General features: G+C 35.1%; 2 protein-coding genes and 1 pseudogene across 2 annotated transcripts in view; 1 reads left to right on the forward strand and 2 right to left on the reverse strand.

Moving 5' to 3' along the window:
- Positions 1-22,665, forward strand: part of LOC138122113 (cytosolic non-specific dipeptidase-like) — a 203,971-nt gene that overhangs the window by 42,677 nt on the left and 138,629 nt on the right. The window lies entirely within an intron of this gene.
- LOC138128366 (alpha-L-fucosidase-like) lies at positions 1,336-2,794 on the reverse strand (annotated as a pseudogene).
- Positions 8,224-10,184, reverse strand: LOC138122118 (alpha-L-fucosidase-like). Its single transcript, XM_069036262.1, has 7 exons — positions 9,850-10,184; positions 9,649-9,787; positions 9,491-9,597; positions 9,080-9,439; positions 8,820-8,960; positions 8,448-8,752; positions 8,224-8,398 (listed from the first exon to the last, which is right to left on the reverse strand). Exons 1-7 carry the CDS (start codon positions 10,043-10,045, stop codon positions 8,297-8,299), a joined length of 1,350 nt encoding a protein of 449 aa, XP_068892363.1. The 5' UTR covers positions 10,046-10,184; the 3' UTR covers positions 8,224-8,296.

Below are 22,665 nucleotides of genomic sequence, written 5' to 3' on the forward strand. Positions count from 1 at the left end.
GAGGCACAGACAACTAAACCTAATTCTTGATACGAAAAAAGAAAAAGCAATAATGCCTATCTTCACTTTATTGAAATAAAGTAGTTTTTGTAATATCTAGTTGTTAAAGGTGGCTTTCCGGACTGTCCGTTAAGGGTGTCCGTTATGAGCGGGAGCGGCCGTTATGAATGACTAAATAACTATAGCAACGTAGATCTAAATTTTATTTTTCAACTTTTTTACAATTGGTACAATAATTAATGTTTAATGTTATGGGACACACCTTGAATTAATCGAAATCCGTATGCCACTAGCAGATGTAGACGAAATCGAAGATGATGCTTCAGACTTTTAACACCAATACAAGCGCGATTTTGCAGGGAATAATGATGACCTCACTTGCTCTCCGGACATCGGGAATATCTTGATCGCGATTTTTTATTGATTTCAGTCGTTTATTTTCAACGGAAAGTTAAGTGTTGAACAAATCTCACAAACAGCAGCAAATGTAGACAAGATCGAAGATGATGTTTCACAATTTTAAGACTAACACAAGCGCGATTTTGCAGGCAATAACGATACCTCACTTCCGCACATCGGGCATATCTTGATTGCGATTTTTTATTGATTTCATTCATTTACTTTCAACGGAAAGTTAAGCGTTGAACAAATCTGACAAACAACATTGAAACAATTTTTTTTCACAAACAACGGTTGATATGACGACGTCCTCCGCACACTTATTAATCATTCGGTTTTTTCGATGGCGTTGAAAAAAATGTATTTCAAAAAGATAGTGAACGAATCGTAGAGATATTACAAAAACTATTGTACAATACACGTCCGTTAGGGCCTTTACAGCCTCGCCAGTATTATTCGACTCGCTCTACGAGCTCGTCTCACAAAATCTCTGGCTCGGCTGTAAAAGGCTATCCTAACGGACTTCTACTGTAAAATACTATTCCAATGTAACAAATTTTAATAACTATGGTGTTATTTTAATAACCCATGCCCATTCACTTGCCACTGTTGCCCGATCTGGAAAGTTTACAGCTACACTGTCATCGTTCACTTGCCACTAAAAACACCAACCAAGTTAAATTTATAAAAGCTCTATTACCGAAAGTTGTTTTTCGTTACCCAAAAGAATCACTTCAGTGTCTGTTGGGGAAAACCGTGTGTTATTCCCTAGTTTATTTTCGGTTTGAATCGTCGATACAAATGATGGACTGAACTTGATTTAAGTGTTTATTAAGACTAAATCTTACATACAAAATACCGAGCGTTCGGTTGTGTGCTCGTTCTGAGTTATAATTCAATTCTGCCGGACTGCCGGTTTTCTGTTTGTACCTGGACTTACATAACTATTTGCGAGGGTAGAGGGTGGGGAATCGCCCCGAAGCAATGAGCGGTTTTAACAGTGTTCGCATTTGCAAACAACGAAACTACAGAACCTAGGTTCACGACATTATCATCGGGCCAGTTTAGAACGATCGCATAAACTGATGGGTCATTTGTGGTGTACCAAACACCATAAATTAAAGTATCATTCTGTGCATTGCCAAGGTCTAACAGACGTTCTTGGAATATGGGCACCAAAGTACCTTCTTTTGTTGGCCCAATGTTTATTAAAATATTTCCTGCAATTGATAGTGCAGTGTTTAAACAAACGCTTTCTTTTCTACTAACCTCCACAACTGATAGTCTGTGTGAGAGTAACGATTAGTTCATATGTCGTTAAGATTTCGTTTATTTTGGCATTTCTTCTATACCCCCATGAATTCTTATCTACAGTCATCGCATTTTCCCATTTATGAGGCTGTAACACACCTATAAAGATTATGATGTAAGTCACAACATTGAAATAATTTAACAATCAAAAGAATTAGACCTGGATTGTATTTGTCATTGCAAGTATAAATATCACCGTGGGTACATTGTGTGTTGCTGCCCCACCTGTCATTCGCAACAACCACGTCTTTTACAGGACTCTCGTTATACAACCATGCAAGAAATTCTGTAGCCTTCCAGTACGTATCAGTCACCTCCCAGTTTCCATCAGACCATAATACTTCTGGTTCATAAGTTTCGATTAATTCTTTCATTTCTGGTATTACTTTCGTGTCCATAGAGGATGGTACCATTCAAGCAAGGAATGGCCAAAATGCAGACCTTTATCTCTAACAGCAACAGCAAGGTCACCTAAAATTCAACATCAGTATTAGTACTCATGGTCTTATGAAGAGTCTTAACCCAAGAGGTCTCGATGAGGACCAACATCATTGGCATTCCAACTGTAGGAATATTTCGATGGCCACAAGGTGTATCCTTCGTGATGTTTGCTGGTCAGGACAACGTATCTAACAAAAACATAAACTGGGTGAAGTGTTTGTAATTGTGTGGTATTACTTACTTTGCGCCAGATTTTGCAAACACGTCAGCCCATTGTTCTGGATCGAAAAATTCAGCAGTAAATTCTTTCGCGAAATCTTGGTAAGTGAAATTCGGAGGATAATTTTTTTCCATGAATGCGACGAGGAAACTGTCGCCTCCTGAGAAGAAGAAGTGTGTTTGTCTGCTTGAAAATATCTTTATGTGTACCTTTCCAGTGACTCCAAATCCATTCGCCTCCTATACTGGAGACCGAGTAAACTCCCCAGTGCAGAAAAATTCCAATTTTTGCCTTGTCGTACCAATCTGGTAGAGGTCGACTGTCCAGACTGTCCCACGTTGGTTCATACTGACCTGTCACATGGTTCAAAATACCGAACAGTAACAGTAAAATCACGTAAGAAGCCATGATATTTGTGTCTAAAATATTGTTCAATTTGGAGCTTTTATTGTTTTATTTATAATAACATCGTGAAGATAATCTATATATTAATACGTGAAGGAAAACCTTAGTACCCCTTTTTAAGCAAACTGCGCGCACGGAGGAGTGTGAGATTTGGCATAGTTAAAGTTTATGTAGAGAAGGAGTGCAGAAAGATAAAATTTATGTACCGGATGGGGCATCGTATACGCGCACGCGAGAAATCGCGACTTCTAATTAAATAAAATTGGCGAAATTTTATATACCTCACTAATTATTGATAAGGTATATTTGAGAATTTTTAAAAATTTTTTTGTTAATAAATAAGGCCGTAACAGTTTTATTAGTTTTCTGAAATTAACTGTTAATTTACCTATAAAGTTTTTACACTAAATGAATCTGTATCTGCTAGCCCATCAAACTCTGGTGGCACAATTACAAATTTTGACTTGGTTAGCTAAATAATTCGCTTTTTTATTTAAACGTAAACCTGACGGGTGATTTACGGCACAATGGTATAATTTCCCAACAAAGGTATAGCCGACCGTTTTAAACCTTTTTGCCATAAAATTGACAGTTTCCATTGTCACCTAAATTTACGACAGCACAAGTAGCAGGTCATAAATAAAAATGATTTTGAAAGTTGAAATGTAAAACTGCTTTTAATTCAAAATCTAATTGGTATTTTTTTCCGTAGATTTCGTAAATAATTATAGGAAATGAATCTGGGTAGGTTAGTATAAAAATCAGAATTTGACTTTTTGGTTGAAATTTACATTTTAATTTTTTTTGTAAGTGAAAAATTATCAAAAAATTATGAAATGTACCTTACCAATAGCTAGGTAAATCTGAAAAATTTCGACAATTTTATTTAATTAGAAGTTGCGATTTCTCGCGTGCGCGTATACGATGCCCCACCCGGTATAATATATAGGGCGTCCCCAAAAAAACAAATAAATCCATAGCTCTCTTATTTATTGGAGGATTTTAATTATCTATGGACCAAATTAAATGGTTGTGAATAAGCTACAAAATGGCGTACTAAATTCACGTAAAACCAAAGTGCTTCAAGATTAAACTGTCAAAATATTTTTTTCAAATACGGACACATACTTTTTTTAGTAATTCTGATAGAGACTTTTATTCTGAAAACAACAATGTATGACATGTATAATCTCATATAAGAAAAAAAAATTAACACTACATTTTGAAACAAATGACGAGCACCAAGCGAGAAGCTATCGTGTGTTCCACAAAAAACTCACTCGCAGCAAGCCATGACAAAAATGAAGTATGTCTTAGTACCAGATGTGAAATGAACTACTCAAGTTAATTTATAGGTTATCTGTCACAACTCACAATATGATGAACATTTGTAAGTAACAAGTGAACTACTTCCAATGATCCTAAAATCGACATGACCAGTCTATCTATCTCTATAGTCATGGCATACTGCGAGTGAGTTTTTATTGGAACACACGATATCAAAATTCATTGCATTACAATGTAATAAATTAACCAAATGAAGTCAGTTGAAAAAACAAATGACAAATATGTAATAACATTTGGGATTGCACGTAGGTACAGAGCACAGTTTAAGCATCGACGATAGTATAATTTTTTAACTTTTTTTGTATTTTGGGTAGGTAAGTGTACACTTGTGATACACTGTCCTTTTTAGAATAAAAATCTCTATCAGAACTGTTAAAACAATTATGTGTTCGAATTTGAAAAAAATATATTTTGATAGTTTAGCCCTGGAGCCCTTGGACCTATATGTGAATCTATTAGTGCTTTTTGTAGCCTATTTAGAGCCATTTAATTTGGTGTATAAATAATTAAAATCCTCCGATAAATAAAGGAGTTACGGACTCATCCTCTTTTTCGGGGCCACCTGTGTGTTACAAATATCAAAACATTCATTGTTTACATTCATACACTGTAAAAAATTAGCGGAGTGAATTTGGATCGAATGCGGAGTGGATGATTTGTAATTGATTTAATCCCCCCCGCAGTGAAATCCACTCCAAGAGGGAGATTATTTAGATTATTCAAAAAAAAACTGGAGTGAAATACAAAATTCTTTGACTATTAGTGGTTTGCCACCACATAAGTTAGTATTGAAAGTTAATTGGACGTTTTACTGATCAGAAACTTAAATACAAAGGAAGCATTAGTCTATGGAACAAGAACACACATCAAGTTTATGCATCGCAATACTATTGATTGCGACGTTTTAACTGGAACCGAACGCAATAAGAGAATTTTGATTCCACGTATAAATTTAACATATTCAGGTACTATTTTACCATTTAATTTTCAAAGAAGCCAATTTCCAATTATAGCTGCATTTGCGATGACAATTAATAAGTCTCAAAAACAAACACTCGAAAAAATTGCAATTTTATTGAGGCAGCCAGTTTTCAATTGTACGTCGCAGCAAGTAGAGTTCGATCATTCAATGATTTGAAATTTTGTATTTCCAAATATAACGGCCAAGGGCATTTAGCAAAGGATGAAATTTTATTTTAAGTTCAATGGACAACATTTTATTTTTTTAACCGCCCGGTTTTTTGTTTCAATAAAAAATATAACTATAAAAAATACGAAACACGTGTTCTTTATTTCATTTTTAATTTTTTGTATACATTTTTTATTTCAATTTTAAATAATTTGGAAAAGATAGGCAAATTAACTGTGTAGCCTTGGCGAAACTTGGCCAGTATAGCAATAAAAAACCTAAGAAAATGTCAAAAAACGCGTTATTGTTTTTTAAATATGGCAAAGCCAAACTATACCTCATTTTTCCCATCGTTCATATTTTTCAAATAACTTGAAAATTAGTGCATACTGACGTATTTGTAAACGCTTGCAGCTGACGTAATAGAACAAAATTCAAAAAAATTATATGCGATAATTATAGAGGTATACTCTTTGATAAAAAAAAACTTCACTAACGTTCAAACTTAAAAATTTAATGAAAACGGTCTCTAGTATTTAATAAACACTTGAATATTACAATCAATGAGACGGAAGTGTCTCTTATTGAAAAAATGGAGTATTCTAGTAAACACGTCAGTGTTATTATCAAGAACTCTCAAATCTATCTTTGATAGATACGAGTATCTTTATTGTTTACTTTTTAAACTTTGTTCTTTGTAAAACAAGTTATTGTTAAAAATACTCGTATCATTTTATATTCACTTGAAGATATCTGACAATTTAAAGTGCGAGTGAAAAGTAAGTGAAATACATATGTAATAAAAAAATTGTTTGCGTTGAAGTCTTCGAAAAGAACAAAAACATATCATATCAATTTTATACAGGGTGTTTCTGAAATAGGTGCATTAATTTTAACTGGTAATAGAACTCATCAAAAGAAACAACTTTTCTCTCTGCCATTTTGGCGAAAATCGTTGCTTAATGGCTTAAAAAACTAGGAAAGATTTTCCTAAAACCGTTCATATCTCCAAAACTAAGCTACCTAAAAACATGAAACAACCAGATTCTTACGAAGTGGATTTTTTGCTATACGGGTAGATTTATTTGAATTTCGATTTCGGCGTTAAAACACGTTTTCTGGATGAAAATGGATGTTTTTTTCATATTAGCGCTGATCTCAATTAGCCATTGCAGTATTTAGTGGCGTAGGGCTATTTTAGTGAAAAATCTCTCCAATTTTTTTTTGGAATTAAACATCGTTTTTCGGCAAAATGGTAGATAGAAAAGTTGTTCCTTTTGACGAGTTCTATTACCAGTTAAAATTAATGCACCTATTTCAGAAACACCCTGTATTTTTTAAAGAAACGTTTTTCATTAATTTTCATTTTTCCGCCTCTTTTCGTTTCCTCTCAATGCCGATATGCCATTTTTTAAACGACAATGCGTTTTTTTTACAGATTTGAGTGGTGAGTACCGAATGTACCGATCCTCAATAATCCGCAGGTACAATCGGTTATACCAAAAAAATTTTTCGTAGTGTACCACACACCAAGTTAAAGTATTATTAATTACGGTCCATGAACTACTTTTGTATATTGCTTCACCATTAATCGATAACCAACTACCAATATCCAATAAACGTTCTTTAATAATAATAATAATAATAATTTATTTGCCCAACAGGGCAAATAAATAAAAAATTGTAATTGGATACATATGAATTCTGTTGGGCAAATATATTTTATTATTTTATTATAAAATGAAATATTTATTTGCCCAACAGAATTCATATCCAATTACAGGACAAAAACAAAAATTAAATGAAAATTACCAAAGTCTAAATAATAATTCTTTGAATATTGGAATGATGGTTCCTTCTTTAGTGAGTCCAACAGCATTAACAATATTAGCTAGACAAACATTACAATAGTTCTTGTTTACCAACATGTTTTTTACATTCTTACTTACCTACCACCACAGCTAATTGTTTTTACGATTGTAGTAATCAAGTCACTAGATCAGTTAGATCTGCTTCTCTTCTACAGGGTGTCCCCAAAAAAGAAGACGAGTCCATAACTCCGTTATTTATCTGTACACCAAATCAAATGGTTGTTAATAGGTTACAAAATAGCCTAATAAATTCTGTCAGAATAAAATTGACACATTTTTACAATTTTTCCATAGTGTGAAACCTTCTTACGAGAGATACTCTCCTGTCAAAAATAAATTACTCTCTAGAATTCGAACTTTTAGGGAAATAACGTTTTTTATGTTGTATGCAACTAGAATTTTCAAAAGTAATTTTGAATGCTTAAGGTTGGTTACTATGAATTCGTTTGCCACCAGAAACTACACAGCCTCCAACCTAACCAAATTTATGGCAACCTAGTAACGAATATCCCTAAATCATAGGGAGTAATTTATTTTTGACAAGATTATAGGTTAGAATTAACGTCAAAATTCAATGACATTTTTTTAAATTATTTGATAGGTAGACAATTAAGTGACAAACGGACAAAATCAAATTTACATTAGGAAAATTTTCGTTTTCCGATTTTTTTGCTACCAACTGTACTGTTCTATTCAAAAAAATCGCGTACACCTATTATTTATTATTTGCCTGCGTAATTTTATTGTTCTGGCGTCTAACGTCATACTGCGACACTTAAGTTAATCAAAAATGCTAATACCAAAAGATTCTGTACAAGAAAAGTGGAAATTTAGTGCTATTTATGCCATGTAGACTGAATGCGGTTATAAATGCAAACGGCGCCAGGACCAAATACATATTAATGTAATATTAAAATAAAATTATCTAAAAATTAAAATAGAACCTGTCTTCTCACTTTTGTCAAAATGACTGAAAAAGTCCGTTTTTAAACGATGCAAAAACTTATAATAATTGCTCACTTGATTTGAATAATGTACGCGTTTTTTTTTGAATACAAGTGTACGTATGAATGGATTTAAGAAGGGAAAGAATAAACTACTGAAATTCAAAATGTTTTCTATTATATTAAAATGTTTGCAAAATGACGGCAAAATGATAAAAACTACATCATGTTATGTATCTGCTGGCGATATTTTAAGAACCCAAGCCCAATTACTGGCAACTGTTGACTTATCTGGAAAAACTATGTCCACTTGATCTCCATTAAGCTCCCACTAAAAATTATTTTTGTGATAAAATATTTAAACAGGTCATAATTCTTACGGAAAGTTGATCGTTTCCCCCCAGTAAACCAACCGTTGTATCTGAATTTTCGAAAAGCGAATTAGCAGATCCTAGACTCAATAGATTATCTGCAGGCCAATCCAAAACCACTGCGTATACAGATGAATTCTTGGCAGTATACCAGACACTGGAACTTAAAGTGTCATTTTGTGTAGTCCAGGGAGTGCTCTCGTATATTGCTTCACCGTTCACGGACAACCAGCTGCCAAGATCCAATAAACGTTCTTGAAAAACTGGAACAATCGTTCCTTCCTTCGTGGGTCCAACGTTTATGAGAATATTACCTAAACAAAAATATCTGAGGTTTTAATAATTCTTGTAGAAAATTTGTTGCATGAATTCGTTATTTACCTCCACAACTAATGGTTTGTGTGAGTGTGACAAGTAGCTCATGTGTAGTTAATACGTCACTTATTACTGCATTTCTTCTGTAGCCCCAAGAGACTTTGTCTATAGTCATAGCGTTTTCCCATTTATGCGGCAGCAACACATCTATAAATATTATGAGGTACAACATTGAAATCAAAAGAATTAAACCTGGATTGATGTTCAAGGTTTAAGATAAACATTCGTTTTTAAGAAGATATTGTTCTATTACTGTCATAACTAACCTGGATTATATCTATCATTACAAGAAAAGAATCCACCATGAGTGCAAGGAGTTCCAGTTCCCCACCTGTCATTTGTAACAATGATGTCTTTCACGGGACTCTCATTGTACAGCCATGCAAGAAACTCTGTAGATTTCCAGTAGGTGTCAGGTGCTTCTCCGTCACCATCTGACCATAATACTTCCGGTTGATAAGTATTTATTAACTCTTTCATTTCCGGTATTATTTTAGAATCGACGAAAGTGGTTGTTGTCCAGTTATTAGCTCGGTCTTCATCGTAAACAGGGTGGAACCACTCGAATAAAGAATGATACAATCCAAAATGAATATCTGTTTTTCTGATAGCGTCAGCAAGTTCGCCTAATAAAGGAACACTATAATAAGAATAATTTTGTTTTTAAAACTACTAACCTACGAGATCTCTGTGAGGTCCCACGTCATTGGAGTTCCAACTGTATGAATACTTTGAGGGCCACAAGGTGTAGCCTTCATGATGCTTGGTAGTTAACACCACATATCTAAAAGTGAATTTAGTTAAAACAGAACATAACATTTACAACTGAAGTTACTGGGCGCCCGCTTTCACAAATAAATCAGCCCATTCTGAGGGGTCGTAAAATTCCGCGGTAAACTCTTTGGCAAAATCTTGGTAAGTAAAGTTTGGAGGATAATTTTTTTCCATGAATTCGACATGATCGGCTCTACCTTCTAAACAATTTGTAAATACATCGTTTAATAAAATTAGTAATCAACTATTATTGTTTGTTTACCATTCCATCTGAACCAAAACCATTCACTTCCGAAACTAGGGACGGAGAACACACCCCAGTGGATGAAAATTCCGATCTTTGCTTTATCGAACCACTCGGGTAAAGGTCGAGCGTCCAAGCTGTCCCATGTTGGATCATAGTCAGCAGCCACTTGGCTCAAAACAACGGACAGTGTTAACAGAAATAAGACCGCCATGTTGGTTCACTTACAACTGTTTTTGTTTGTGCGATGTAGTTCTAAATTGATTAATATATACAAGTATATTGTTATCAAACAATGAAGGACAATGTATTGTATCAATTACACTTGAATGTCATTGGTCGATCAGATAAAAATGGAAGAAATCACAAGTGGTTTGTACAGTTGCGGCCGTTGAAAACTCAGACACTTTGACAACGCCAAACTTTTGGCTTTGTAAATGGTACTGAAAGTGACGTTTCCCTAAATGTCACTCAAACATTATCCACATTAATTTCTTTCGCAATGGCTGTTATATTCACACCGTCCCTCAATCAAACACATTTTTGCAAATCAGATAATTGCCGCATTTCAAAAGTTACACGCGATTCTGACCTAATATGTCAAATACTGACACTGACTTTATAATCCTTGATGAAAATCCTGTTTACGCTAATCAAATTTCGGAATTTATACAGAGTGTTTAAATCTTTCCTGTCTGAGATTTCAACGGCCGCAACTGTACCTATATGCAGAATCAATTGGCCGCTTTTGGAAATTACCAATGTTTGTTTAGACAAAACACTATGTGATCGTGATCCGTTATCTGTATAGTGCATTCACAATCGACTCTTTAACGCGAACTTAGACCCTACTTAAATAAGTATTTATTTTATAAAATATATACTCTCATTTTTTCAAACCTTTTTTCGATGCTATTTGATTCCAACCCTGTAGCATAATAATATGTTATTTAATGTTTATTTTTGTTTATTAATAAGTAATTATATTTAAAATTACTGCAAGCACAGCTGAAACTTTTATTCATAAATTATTTATAGAAAAAGGCAACTCTCAACAATTTAACAATTTAAACATTTATAAAAAGCAATTTTCACACATTTGACATACATACAAAATGTCAGTAATATGTTTTGTTGTAAACGATTAATTAATTTTATCCCCATTTACTACAGTATAGGTATTTTCAAATTTGGTGGCGGAAACAAAAGACTGAAAAATGTCACAAAATTTTATTGTCAGTGTCAAATTTCTCATAAGCGCCGTAGAAAGTAATGTCTAGGAGTCTAGGTAAATTTAAATTTTCGTTAAATAGATTTAAAAATAAAATCTAATGAAAGCTATAAAAATGTAATATTTATAATAATTATTATTATCACTAATTATATTATTGTTGTCGACATGAACTAATAAAATGTGAAAAGTAGTTTTATATTTCTTTTTTTTACACAACAAATACGAGTATTTGTAATCAAAAAATTCAAAATAACTTTCGTCACTAGAACTATCTGCACCCAAGTTTATGATAATTTCTGGAACTCTTACTACGTGACGTTCATTTAACAAATAGTTATCTTCATTTGCAATAACACCACTACAAACATTTTTCCAACTTAGTATTGCTAAATTCATGTTCCGCTAAAATTTTTGCGTTATCCAGTTCAAAAGTTACGTTTTTTTTTGCCACACTATTTTTTACCGAAGCCCAAATTTTCTCTATTGGATTAAGAACCGGATGATACGGAGGTAACCTCAGTATATTATGACCATGTCTCTCTAACAATACATCAAATTTATATATTATATGCCGCTTTTTGTGTCTCTTGATAATATCATATACAGAGTGTCCACAAAAAAAAAGACGAGTCCATAACTCCCTTATTTATCGGAGGATTTTAATTATATATACACCAAATTAAATGGTTTTTAATAGGCCACAAAACGGCTTAATAAATTGACGTATAGTTCCAAGGGCTTCAAGACTAAACTGTCAAAATATTTTTTTTCAAATGGGATTATATACTTTTTTTTAGTAATTCTGATAGAGATTTTAATTCTAAAAACAACAATGTATCACAAGTTTATCTTGACATTAAAAAAAATAACACTAACTTTTGAAACAAATGACGAGCACCAAGCGAAAAGCTATCAAAATGCATTGCCTTACAATGTAATAACCAAATTAAGGTAGCTAGAAAAACAAATGACAAATAATAATATGTGGGATTGCGCAGATATGCCCCCAATGTTTAGCGCAAAATGGAACATAGACGATAGTAGCGTTTTTTTACATTTTTTTTGTGAATTTTTGGTATTTAAGTGTATACTTGTGATACACTGTTATTTTCAGAATAAATCTCTATCAGAATTACTAAAAAAAAATATGTAATCCCATTTGAAAAAATTTTTTTTGACAGTTTACCCTTGAAGACCATGGGGCTATACTTGAATTTATTAGGCCATTTTGTAGCCTATTAACAATCATTTAATTTGGTGTACAGATAATTAAAATCTTCCGATAAATAACGGAGTTATGGACTCGTCTTCTTTTTTGGGGACACCCTGTAGTTGAATCTTATAACTATTTTCTTCAAAGGGTATATTTTTCTGCATTAGCCACTCTTCTATTTCTGACTTTCTGGACGCGGACGTAGAAGCACGGTTTAATTGTATGTATAGTAAATTCAAAAAACTCCTCGACTGTCAAAATTAAATTTTAAATAAAATGCTTGTTTTGACTGTACTTGGCTATAAAAAAATTTCACTATACTTGGGCCAACCAACAGATATAGTAATAAAAAAAAGGGGATGTGGCCTAGTTGCGTAGAACGATATACGCCGAAGCCTGTTTCACAATGAAGCAGGTTCTTTGCCATTTGTCATTCTTATAAGTCTTGAAAAAAAACTATTTTGTAATACAAATCGAAAAATGCTAAGGAAAACAAACAAACATAAACACGTGGTCAAACTCCCGAAGCGAGGTTAAAACGAATGAGATGCCGGATGCCGTCAATAATTTTTGTGGATGTAGGTACATCAGGCTTTCGAAAATCTGCGCACGTTTTGAATCAGCCAATTGGAAGCTGCTATTTAAAATACGCGGGCACTAGGGGGCGGTTTTATTACTATATCTGTTGGTTGGCCCAAGTATAGAGTGTACCCACGTCAAAATCTAGTTACAAAATATATTTAGGTTATGTTTTCCTTTTTAATCATTGAACTAAAAATGTTTTGAACACTTGAAACGAAATGCAGCAACTAAAAGAACTGGAGCAATTTAATCAAGTTTATAAAAAACACAAAGAAAAACAGACAAACTGAAAACAGGTAAAAACTAAACAATAACCAAAATTGAAAATCGCTTCCCATACCTGTCTGTCAGATTCCGCTAAGGATATATTGGGTGGAACATCTCTAATACCAATACCCACATAAAGTTGACTCAAGTTGCAAAAAACCACTTTGCATTTGCAACTGCACTTTTATGGCATTAGCCATTTGAAATTACTTTAAAACTGTACTTATATGGAAAATATTCAACCCAAACTATGATTTTCTGGCCCCTTTGTGCCTTTATTTGGTTCAAAAATATGAAAAAAATGCTGTTGCAAATGACAAGTGGTTTTTTGCAACTTGAGTCAACTATAGTTAACCAATCAGCTTTAATTAGGTTTTCATTTTCACAATGCAAAATGCTGTTTCTCCACAGTTAAAATCAGAAACGTTTTTTTTGTTGAAAGTATGGCTTTCTAATGTAATAATTTGTTATGACCCTCTTCTCTGGCGCCACCATAGTTCGTTTTGAATTTTCCATTTTGACCTTTTTACAATATATGTACTTAAATAATTTTGCAAATTATTTGACAATGTCAATTTAAACAAATGATTAGTTTGAAAAATCAAAAAATCATAGATACCGACCGGGCAATATGAAAATAACTAGTGATTTAACCAACCTAACAAGTCCAATTTTGATTTTGAGAGTCCAGATATTTTTTGAATAGACTACATTGTGATAAGATGCATTATCTGTTAGTACCACGCTGTTTTGGGGCAAATTTGATATCAAGTTCTCTTTAAGCCACCTTTCATTATTCTCTGCATTCATATCATCATGGTAGTCTGAATTTTTACTTTTACATCCCGACTTAAAAATTAACATGGCATTTGGCACGAAACCCATTTCTCCGCCAGCATGAACAGTAATTAATCTTCTTCCTTTAGAAATTGGTGCAGATCCATCGGTCCAACATTTTGTGGTAGTATGTCCTGCATTGATGTAGGTTTCTTCCAAATAGACAATAGGCCTTCCTTCACGTCGGTATTCCTTAATTTTGTCTAAGTACTTGAACCTTAGTAACCTAATTTCATTAGTTTCGACCAGAATTTTTCTGTTATCGAGAGTCTTGGCCCATTTAAATCCAATTTTCTTTAAAACTCTTCTTAGGGACGACGTACTACCTTTCCATCCATAGTCATTTTTCAACTTTTGATTTAAGTGCTCCATAGTCACTCGACATTATTCAGTAATATGAAAATTATAATAGTACATAAAACCATTTTTGCTCCGAATAACATATACTATTTTTTCGTCAAACCTTCATAACAAATTATTTAAGACATGTTAAGAAACCAGGCAGGAATTTCAGATGATTTAGCTAGTTTACTTTACTGCCGCTCATCAGCGGAGATAATAACTTCACGGACGCCCTCAGCGGAGATAATAAATAACTTTATCTGCCGCTCTCAGCGGAGATAATAACTTTATCTGCCGCTCGTCAGCTCGTTAGATGCCATGACAATGAAGTGACACTTTAGCATTATCAATGCAGCAGGATAATGTCATAATTTACGGACGTTTGAAGAAAAACAAAATTTCGGAAATCACCTAATTCATACTCTTCCAATCCAATTTAGTGACCGTCCATTTGTGGTGCCTTTTTGGTGGTGAATTCAAAATAGGAATTCCATTATTTCTCTCAGCTGAATCTTTACGTTGTTTTAAAATTCGCTCGACACTTCTGAGATGTTAGCAAAGTATGGTCAACGAAGTATGTTTTATTAATAAATTGCTTTATTAACGGAGGTACAAATTAACTTGACACATACAAAAATATAAAATTAATAACAAATTGTTTTCTCATCGCACACTATTACTATTGTGTCGACCACTGACTCGCTATTTCTAACACTTCCCCTCGAGTCATGGGTCGATAGTAGTAGTCTAAGATCCCACTGCATGATTTCTACGTTCATCTGTTTTTTAATCAAAATACCATTATTATAGATAATTATGAATAGAGAAATATGTTTCTACAGGGTTGCCTATCAAAATATGGCCGCAAGTATTTTTTAATTAAAATTAAATTAATTATTTTTTTCCAAACAGTTTCGTTCACTTGTTTTTTACATAAATTATAATTCATTTCAAAGAGAGATGTGTAAAGAACTTGAAAAGTTTGGGTTGCCATTTCTCAGTTGGCCGCAACCCCTTGGCAACCGGGTGTAAACATGTATACTCCGTACGATGATAGATTGCACGTTTTTAAATTCTAGTTCCAAAACATAAAGCAGTGAAAAATACTAAACTCTCCATTTCAATTGTTTCACGTTATGTAGAAAACCGTTGTATCCCTGCAGATTAATTCCCGCCAAACCAGTTTCTGTGTCTGTCTTCTGTCAAAAAACGTGCAATCTATCAGAGTATGGAGTATACCTCTCTGTTTAATTTATAACTTTATAACGTATCCTCATAAATTACATATTAAATTAAAGCTAATTTTTTTCTCTACACGATGGAATACGGTTGCTTATGGAAAAGTGGCCGCCAATAGGGGTAACTGTTAAAGATAGATAAGAGCGAAAGAGAGTTAGCGCACCACACCGTGCATCAGATAAGGATGCATTGTCCGTGGTTAAAATAAAAATGACGCTATCTAATTGAGCAAAAATGACGTGAAGTTGGCAACTGAGATATGGCAACCAAAACTTTTCAAGTTCTTTACATATCTCTCTTTGAAATGAATTATAATTTATTTTAAAAACAAGTGAAAGAAACTGTTTTGATAGGCAACCCGGCAGAAACATATTTCTCTACTCATAATTATCTACAAAAATTGTATTTTGATTAAAAAACAGATGAACGTAGAAATCATGCAGTGGGATCTCGTACTATAGTTCGTACTCAGTTCTTCAAGAAATTACACACACACAAGTCCGACCGATTTCGCGCACTACTCATGTTTGGTTCATGCTAGGCCTTTCGTTAAGAAATCCGCCACTTGACCATTTGTTGGTACGTATGCTACGCTCACCTTCTTGTCTTGCAACGCGTCCCGTAAAAAATGATGGCGTATATCTATATGTTTACTTCTGGCGTGAAATGTTGGATTCTCAGCCAGTTTTAGACAACTTCTATTATCGCAGAAGATGACCAATTCAGCATTCTTGTCGAAGCCTAATTCTCGCAAGAAACGTTGCAGGTAGATGGCCTCTTTCACACACTCCGATAGAGCCATATATTCCGCCTCTGTAGTTGATAGGGCGACAGTTTTCTGCTTCTTTGAATCCCAAGACACAGGTCCTCCATTTAATAAAGATACGAATCCGGTGTAGGATCTTCTGTTTTCCGGTATCGACGAAACCCTTGATTGGTTCAGCATTGGATCCATAGGTTAAACCCATACCCATAGTACCCTTTAGATAACGCAGGACTCTCTTCGCCGCCTTCCAATGTTTCTCCTTGTAACAGTTATTGAACTGTCCTAAACAGCTCACAGCGAAAGAAATGTCAGACCTCGTAGTTGTAGCTAAATAGGTTAGCGCCCCTACGAGTTCGCGGTAGGGAAGTTTGAGATCCTCTTCGGTCTGTTCGCCGTTTCTCTTCAACTTCGTGCCCAAATCCACTGGGGTTCCAACAGGTTTACATTCAGACATACCAAAACGTTCAAGTACGTCAGCTACGTAACCTCTTTGATGCATCGTAACCTGGCCGTCGACCTGACTGAATTCAACTCCCAAGCAGTGCTTTACGTCTCCAAGATCCTTAATCTCGAACTGATCGGCCAACAAACAAGGATCCGATGCCGTTGGAATTGCTCCATAATTCTTCAGTGTTTTGTTCAACTTACAATACCAGCTGCTACCGGCTTGGCGCAATCCATAGAGAGATTTCTTCAGTAGACAAACCTTGTCTCCTTTACGAAATTCTTGAAGCATTTTTTTAGCCTTCAGTCCAGTTGAGCTGTTGCCTTCAGATTCGCTGATCTCCCCCAGGAACGTTTCGAGTCCTTTCGGTGCTTCCATGAAAATTTCTTCTTCCAATTCTCCGTTGAGATACGCGGTTTTCACGTCGAATTGTTTAATTTTCATCCCATAGTGAGCTGCCAGAGAAGCCACAAGACGAATGGAACTAAATCGGGCTACAGGTGCAAATGTTTCTGAGAAATGAATGCCTGGTTTTTGACTAAAACTTTGAGCCACCAATCTAGCTTTTCTCCTCTCAAAAGTTCCATCAGTTCGGTATTTGTTCCTGAGAACCATTCGGCTTCCAATGACTTGAATATCATGAGGTCGATTGACTAATTTCCAAGTATCATTTTTCAAGATAGACTTCATTTCTTCAACCATGGCAGATAGCCATTCACCTGCGTCCGGCCCCGTCAAAGCTTGCTTCATGGGTACCTCGCAAGTTAAAACAAAGTCTGTATTGTTTGCTTCTTCTTCCTGAGGTATTTCGTTATACACTTTCTTTGGCTTTCCAGGTGCTCCCGTTCTAACCAATTTAGGTCTACCTGGCCCTCTTCTTGACCGTTGTTGTTCTTCTACAACATTTTCTTCATCACGTAGGACTTCCCCTTCTTCATCTGCTATTTCATCATCTCGTTCTAATTCTAATTCCTGTGAAACGTTCTGTTGGAGCATTGGGTGAACGTCGACGTCGATTGTTTGAGGTCCAGTAATTTCTGGCTCTTCTTCTAGGAGTACATCTGTTTCATTTTCTTCAATTCTTTCATTCAATTCCATGAATTTCACATATCGACTGATCTCGACTTTTCTTTCTTCCGGTATCCAAATGCGATATGCTTTCGATTCTTCCGAATAACCGACTAGGATTCCTTCCTTGCTTCGACAAGTTAATTTTCCCTTGCCAGGTGATCTGTTCAGACAAAACACCTTAGATCCAAAAATTCGCAAGTGCTTCAGATTTGGCTTCTTACCGGTCCACATCTAGTATGGGATTTTTCCATTTAAACTTTTGGACGGACATCGATTCCTCAGGTAATTCGCTGTATTAACAGCTTCGGCCCAAAAAGATGATGGGAGACCTGATTCAATTAACAAACATCGTGCCATATCCAGAAGAGTTCGATTTTTACGTTCCGAGATGCCATTTTGTTCCGGATTGTAAGGAACTGTCAGTCGTCTGGTGATTCCACGTTTTTTGAGTAACTTCTCAAAGTCGTTATTTATATACTCTGTACCATTATCGGACTGGATCCACTTGACCGTTTTTCCTTTTTGATTTTCCATGAGATTAATGACTTCAAATGTTGTTCGACGACTTCTGTTTTGGATTTCAAGAATCTGACTTCACACCAGCGAGACTGATCAGTGATCATCAATAAATTCGACAAAATATTTTGCCTTACCATTCGATTCAGTGCGAAATGGTCCACATAAATCCGTATGAATTATGTCCAAAGAATTCGTTTTTCGGTCTGAAGACTTCGGAAAGAAAGTACGAGTCATTTTTCCCTTGCAACACACTTCTCAAGTAGTATTGCGACTGGTTGAATCGAGTGCCTCTACACCTTCAATGGATCCGTTTCCTACAGCTTTGTCTAGGTCCCTGTAGTTAATGTGTCCTAAACAGCGATGCCAAATTTCCAACAACGAAAAATTGACGTTACTTGAAGTAAACGCCGAAGTACAGGTCTTCGACTCGATCTCCAATTAATTTCACGTCTCCATCTGCGCCGAACACTATTGTATGGTTCTTTTTAAATAAAATCTCGCACCCTTTATCCGCTATTTTGATGGTTTTCACTGCTTTATTGTTCACTGCTACATAATTATGGTGACTCTACTCTCTTGGAGTTCTTATTCTACTCTTGGGCGAGCGAGACAGCCCTTCCTTACTCCTACGGTGTCCCCACCCTTGTGCGGATAAACTGCACATAATTGATTGTATATTTTTATTGTTTTCTAAAATTTTGAGTCCGGTCCTGTCTATTTCTCCGCTGTACTAGATTAATAACTGACGTGGCCCAGGATGGTATCTTTCCGGAAATCGCTCTGCGTACTCTCTGGACGCCGCAGTTGCATTCTGACAACTTGATAACATTGCCCATACGTTAGCATTAGCTTATTGTTTTCCTAATAATAAAGCTATTCCGACTAATTAGATGACAACTCTGACAGTATTTTTGATTAACGTCCATGCTCATTTGATTTTTTTTGTCAATTCTAATTTCTAACAAATCAGCGCAAAATTTGAGCAGGACCGGTTTCAAAAATTTCGAAAAAATTAACTTATTGTATCTTCATTGCCGTACACATTTTACTAAGGTGATTTTCGCTAAAACTCTGTAGAACAACGCATACTATCACATGTTAAAAGGAACGCCTCAACTTCGAAAACACCCTGTACACTTTGTCTCAATTCTAAATTTCCACCACCTGTTGAATTATGTAGGCAAAATAAAAATGTTTCTAAATTGGGGATTCTTATAACCAAAGTTGGCTATGTAATTATTTTATATATTTTTATTTCGTTCTTTTCCTTTATTCTAAAATTTTTAGTTGTAAAAACGGAAACTGACAGATTTTTCACCAAACAGTGTTGCCGCTTGTATTTCCAACCTAGAATGCATTGTTGGTGGAAATTTAGAATTGAGAAAGACTTTAGACGAAAAATTAAAACAACAAAAACCGAAATCATTGAACTCCGATCCCTGTGTGTATATCAATAAAGAAGACGGAAACATCATCATAGTCGTGATCTATGTTGACGACCTCATGGTCGCATCGGACAACCCGAGAAAACTGCAACGATTAAAATCATAACTGTCGAAGTCCTTCGAGATGAAAGATTTAGGTCCGTTGAGTTTTTGTCTTGGCATAGAATTCACACAAGATGTCGAGAAACAAACAATTACCATGTCACAATTAAGGTACATCAAGGAAACCTTAAGTCGTTTCAACATGGAAAATTGTAAAGGTGTAACAACCCCGATTAACCCGAATGAAAAACTGTCGAAGGAAATATGCTCGAAAACCGAGGAGGAGAAGAAAGCAGTTGAAAAGTTACCATATCAGAGCCTCGTTGGATTTCTGATGTATTTGGCTGTTTCAATTCGACCAGACATCGCACACGCCGTGAGCAGGCTCAGCCAATTCAACGCAAACTTTGGGGAACAACATTGAGAGCTGCGAAACGAGTACTGCGGTATCTGAAGAACACAGAAAATCTAGACTTAATGTTCAAAAAGTCTGAACAAGAACTTGTAGGTTATATCGATGCAGACTGGGGTGCAAGTGTAGATGATAGAAGATCGTACACAGGATATGTTTTCAATTTCGCTAACGCCGCTGTCAGTTGGGAATCACGAAAACAAAGAACGGTTGCAATGCCAGTACGGAAGCTGAATACATGGCTCTTTCTGAATCGACGAAGGAAGCTATTCATTTAAGGCGTTTCCTGTCCGAAGTCCTAGATCGGCCGTCAACGACGATCATTTTCAATGACAATCAAGGAGCCGGACAATTAAGCAAAAATCACGTGTTTCATAACCGTACGAAACACTTAGAGAGCCGTGGAGAGAGGAGACATCAAGGTGGAGTACCTTCCCACCGATCAAATGCCAGCCGATGTTTTGACAAAGGGATTGTCATCGCCAAAGCAGAATAAGCGCATCCATGCCCTTGGCATGACTACGACCACATGAAGAAAGACACAAGATGCAGTTTGAGGGGGAGTGTTGGAAATATGCAAACTCCCATCAAGTTGTATGTTTTAAGTTACCTGAGTAACTATAGTTTGTTATGACATTAATAGAAAAGTTGTATTAAATATAAAAGCTAGAAATAAAGATCTGTTTTGAATCCACAATAGCTATTTATGCACGATTATATTATAATTTGACAATTATGCACAAATTTTCTTGACATAAACGTCTCTTTATGGCCCACGGATCATTTTATGCCCGTGGGCCATAAAGATATGTCAAATAAAAGTCAAAAACATTTTTGGTGAAATTAGGGAAAAAATTGCCACTTAACTTAAATTACCTAATCCCGAATGGGGATTACTCGATACTGGACACTCATTTCTGCCGCTTTCTCATCCTCGTTTATCATTTCGTTAATGAATTTAAAACCGAAAATTGCAATTGGCATAATGGCTACGGGCGTTTTCGCTGTTCCCAAGGTTACGCGCAAAAGTAAAAATTTGACGGGAGCACGCGATGCAAACATCCCGTGGTGTGGGCAGACATTTATTTATTAATTTTTGTTAAATGTTAGGGTTTTAGGTCTTAATCGTGCATAAAAGAGTGTATGTACTGCGGGCGTGAACTGGCTTTTATGGCCTCTTACGCCCTTAATACATAAATAACTATTATGCACCGAAGGCGTTACAACGATGATTACGCCCGGAGAACGATGAATCCAGCTCGAGGGCTTTAGCCCGAGAGATGGATATCTTTCGATGGGCGTAATCATTCGGTGACGCCGTGGTGCATAGAAGATTTTATTTTTCACCATACGTGTTCTTAAAAAAAAAATGGCATCTTTGCAATTATGAATTGATGAGGGCGTTATGAATTCATTACGCCCGCTTATTCTTATTACGCCCTGTTATTATTCCCCGGTTGTTATGGACATGTTTACGTATTTCGTATCCTAGGAGTTATCATGCAATATCTAAATCTGAACAGGTGTACTGTAATGTCCATTACGCACAAAATCAACATCATTGAGTTTGAATATACAGGGTGCGTCTACTAAAACTTTATATCCGAATATCTTTTTTAATTATCAATTAAGATAAACAATATTTAGCAATATTATATATCTCAATGACCTCTTGACATGTGCTTAACAAAAGTTAACGAAACCTGCAAGGATACAGAGTTATTTGAAAAACAACCGCAGTAAAAAAAATTTTTGTTGGCTTTTTCTCAGATTACGGAGTATAACATATTCAGCTGTGGCCTCTGTATCTCCCTGTATTGTTTTTATTACACTTTTACTGATGACTACGCAATAAATTAGTGTTAAAAAGAACTAATTTTCCAGCTGTGTTCAAAACAGAGTTTATGCGTAAAAAGTTGTTACGAATTTGTTTCACAGATTACTCATTTTTCAGCAAATAGTTTAGATACGTCAATTTGACGGGGCATTGTTATCTTATTTAAAATTCTTTTGTTTCTGAACTATTCGGTAAAATACAATAAACATTCAAATAGGTATGTATGTACCGGGTGGGGCATCGTATACGCGCACGCGAGAAATCGCGACTAATTAAATAAAATTATCGAAATTTTTCAGACTTACCTGACTATTGGTAAGGTACATTTCATAATTTTTTGATAATTTTTCACTTACAATCAAAGCCAAAAAAAATTAAAATATAAATTTCAACCAAAAAGTCAAATTCTGATTTTTATACTAACCTACCCAGATTCACTTCCTATAATTATTTACGAAATCTACGGAAAAAATACCAATTAGATTTTGAATTAAACGCAGTTTTACATTTCAACTTTCAAAATCATTTTTATTTATGACCTGCTACTTGTGCTGTCGTAAATTTAGGTGACAAAGGAAACTGT

This window comes from Tenebrio molitor, chromosome 1 (genome assembly GCF_963966145.1).
Source record: "Tenebrio molitor chromosome 1, icTenMoli1.1, whole genome shotgun sequence".
Lineage (NCBI taxonomy): Eukaryota > Metazoa > Arthropoda > Insecta > Coleoptera > Tenebrionidae > Tenebrio > Tenebrio molitor.

Excerpts from the sequence above, each read along its gene's own strand:
- LOC138122118 (XM_069036262.1), bottom strand. The coding sequence starts at position 10,045 with ATGGCGGTCTTATTTCTGTTAACACTGTCCGTTGTTTTGAGCCAAGTG. Across the intron at positions 9,788-9,849 it reads GTTTTGGTTCAGATGGAATG|AAGGTAGAGCCGATCATGTC; the intron begins GTAAACAAACAA and ends CAAATTGTTTAG. Across the intron at positions 8,961-9,079 it reads TAATGATAGATATAATCCAG|ATGTGTTGCTGCCGCATAAA; the intron begins GTTAGTTATGAC and ends TAATATTTATAG.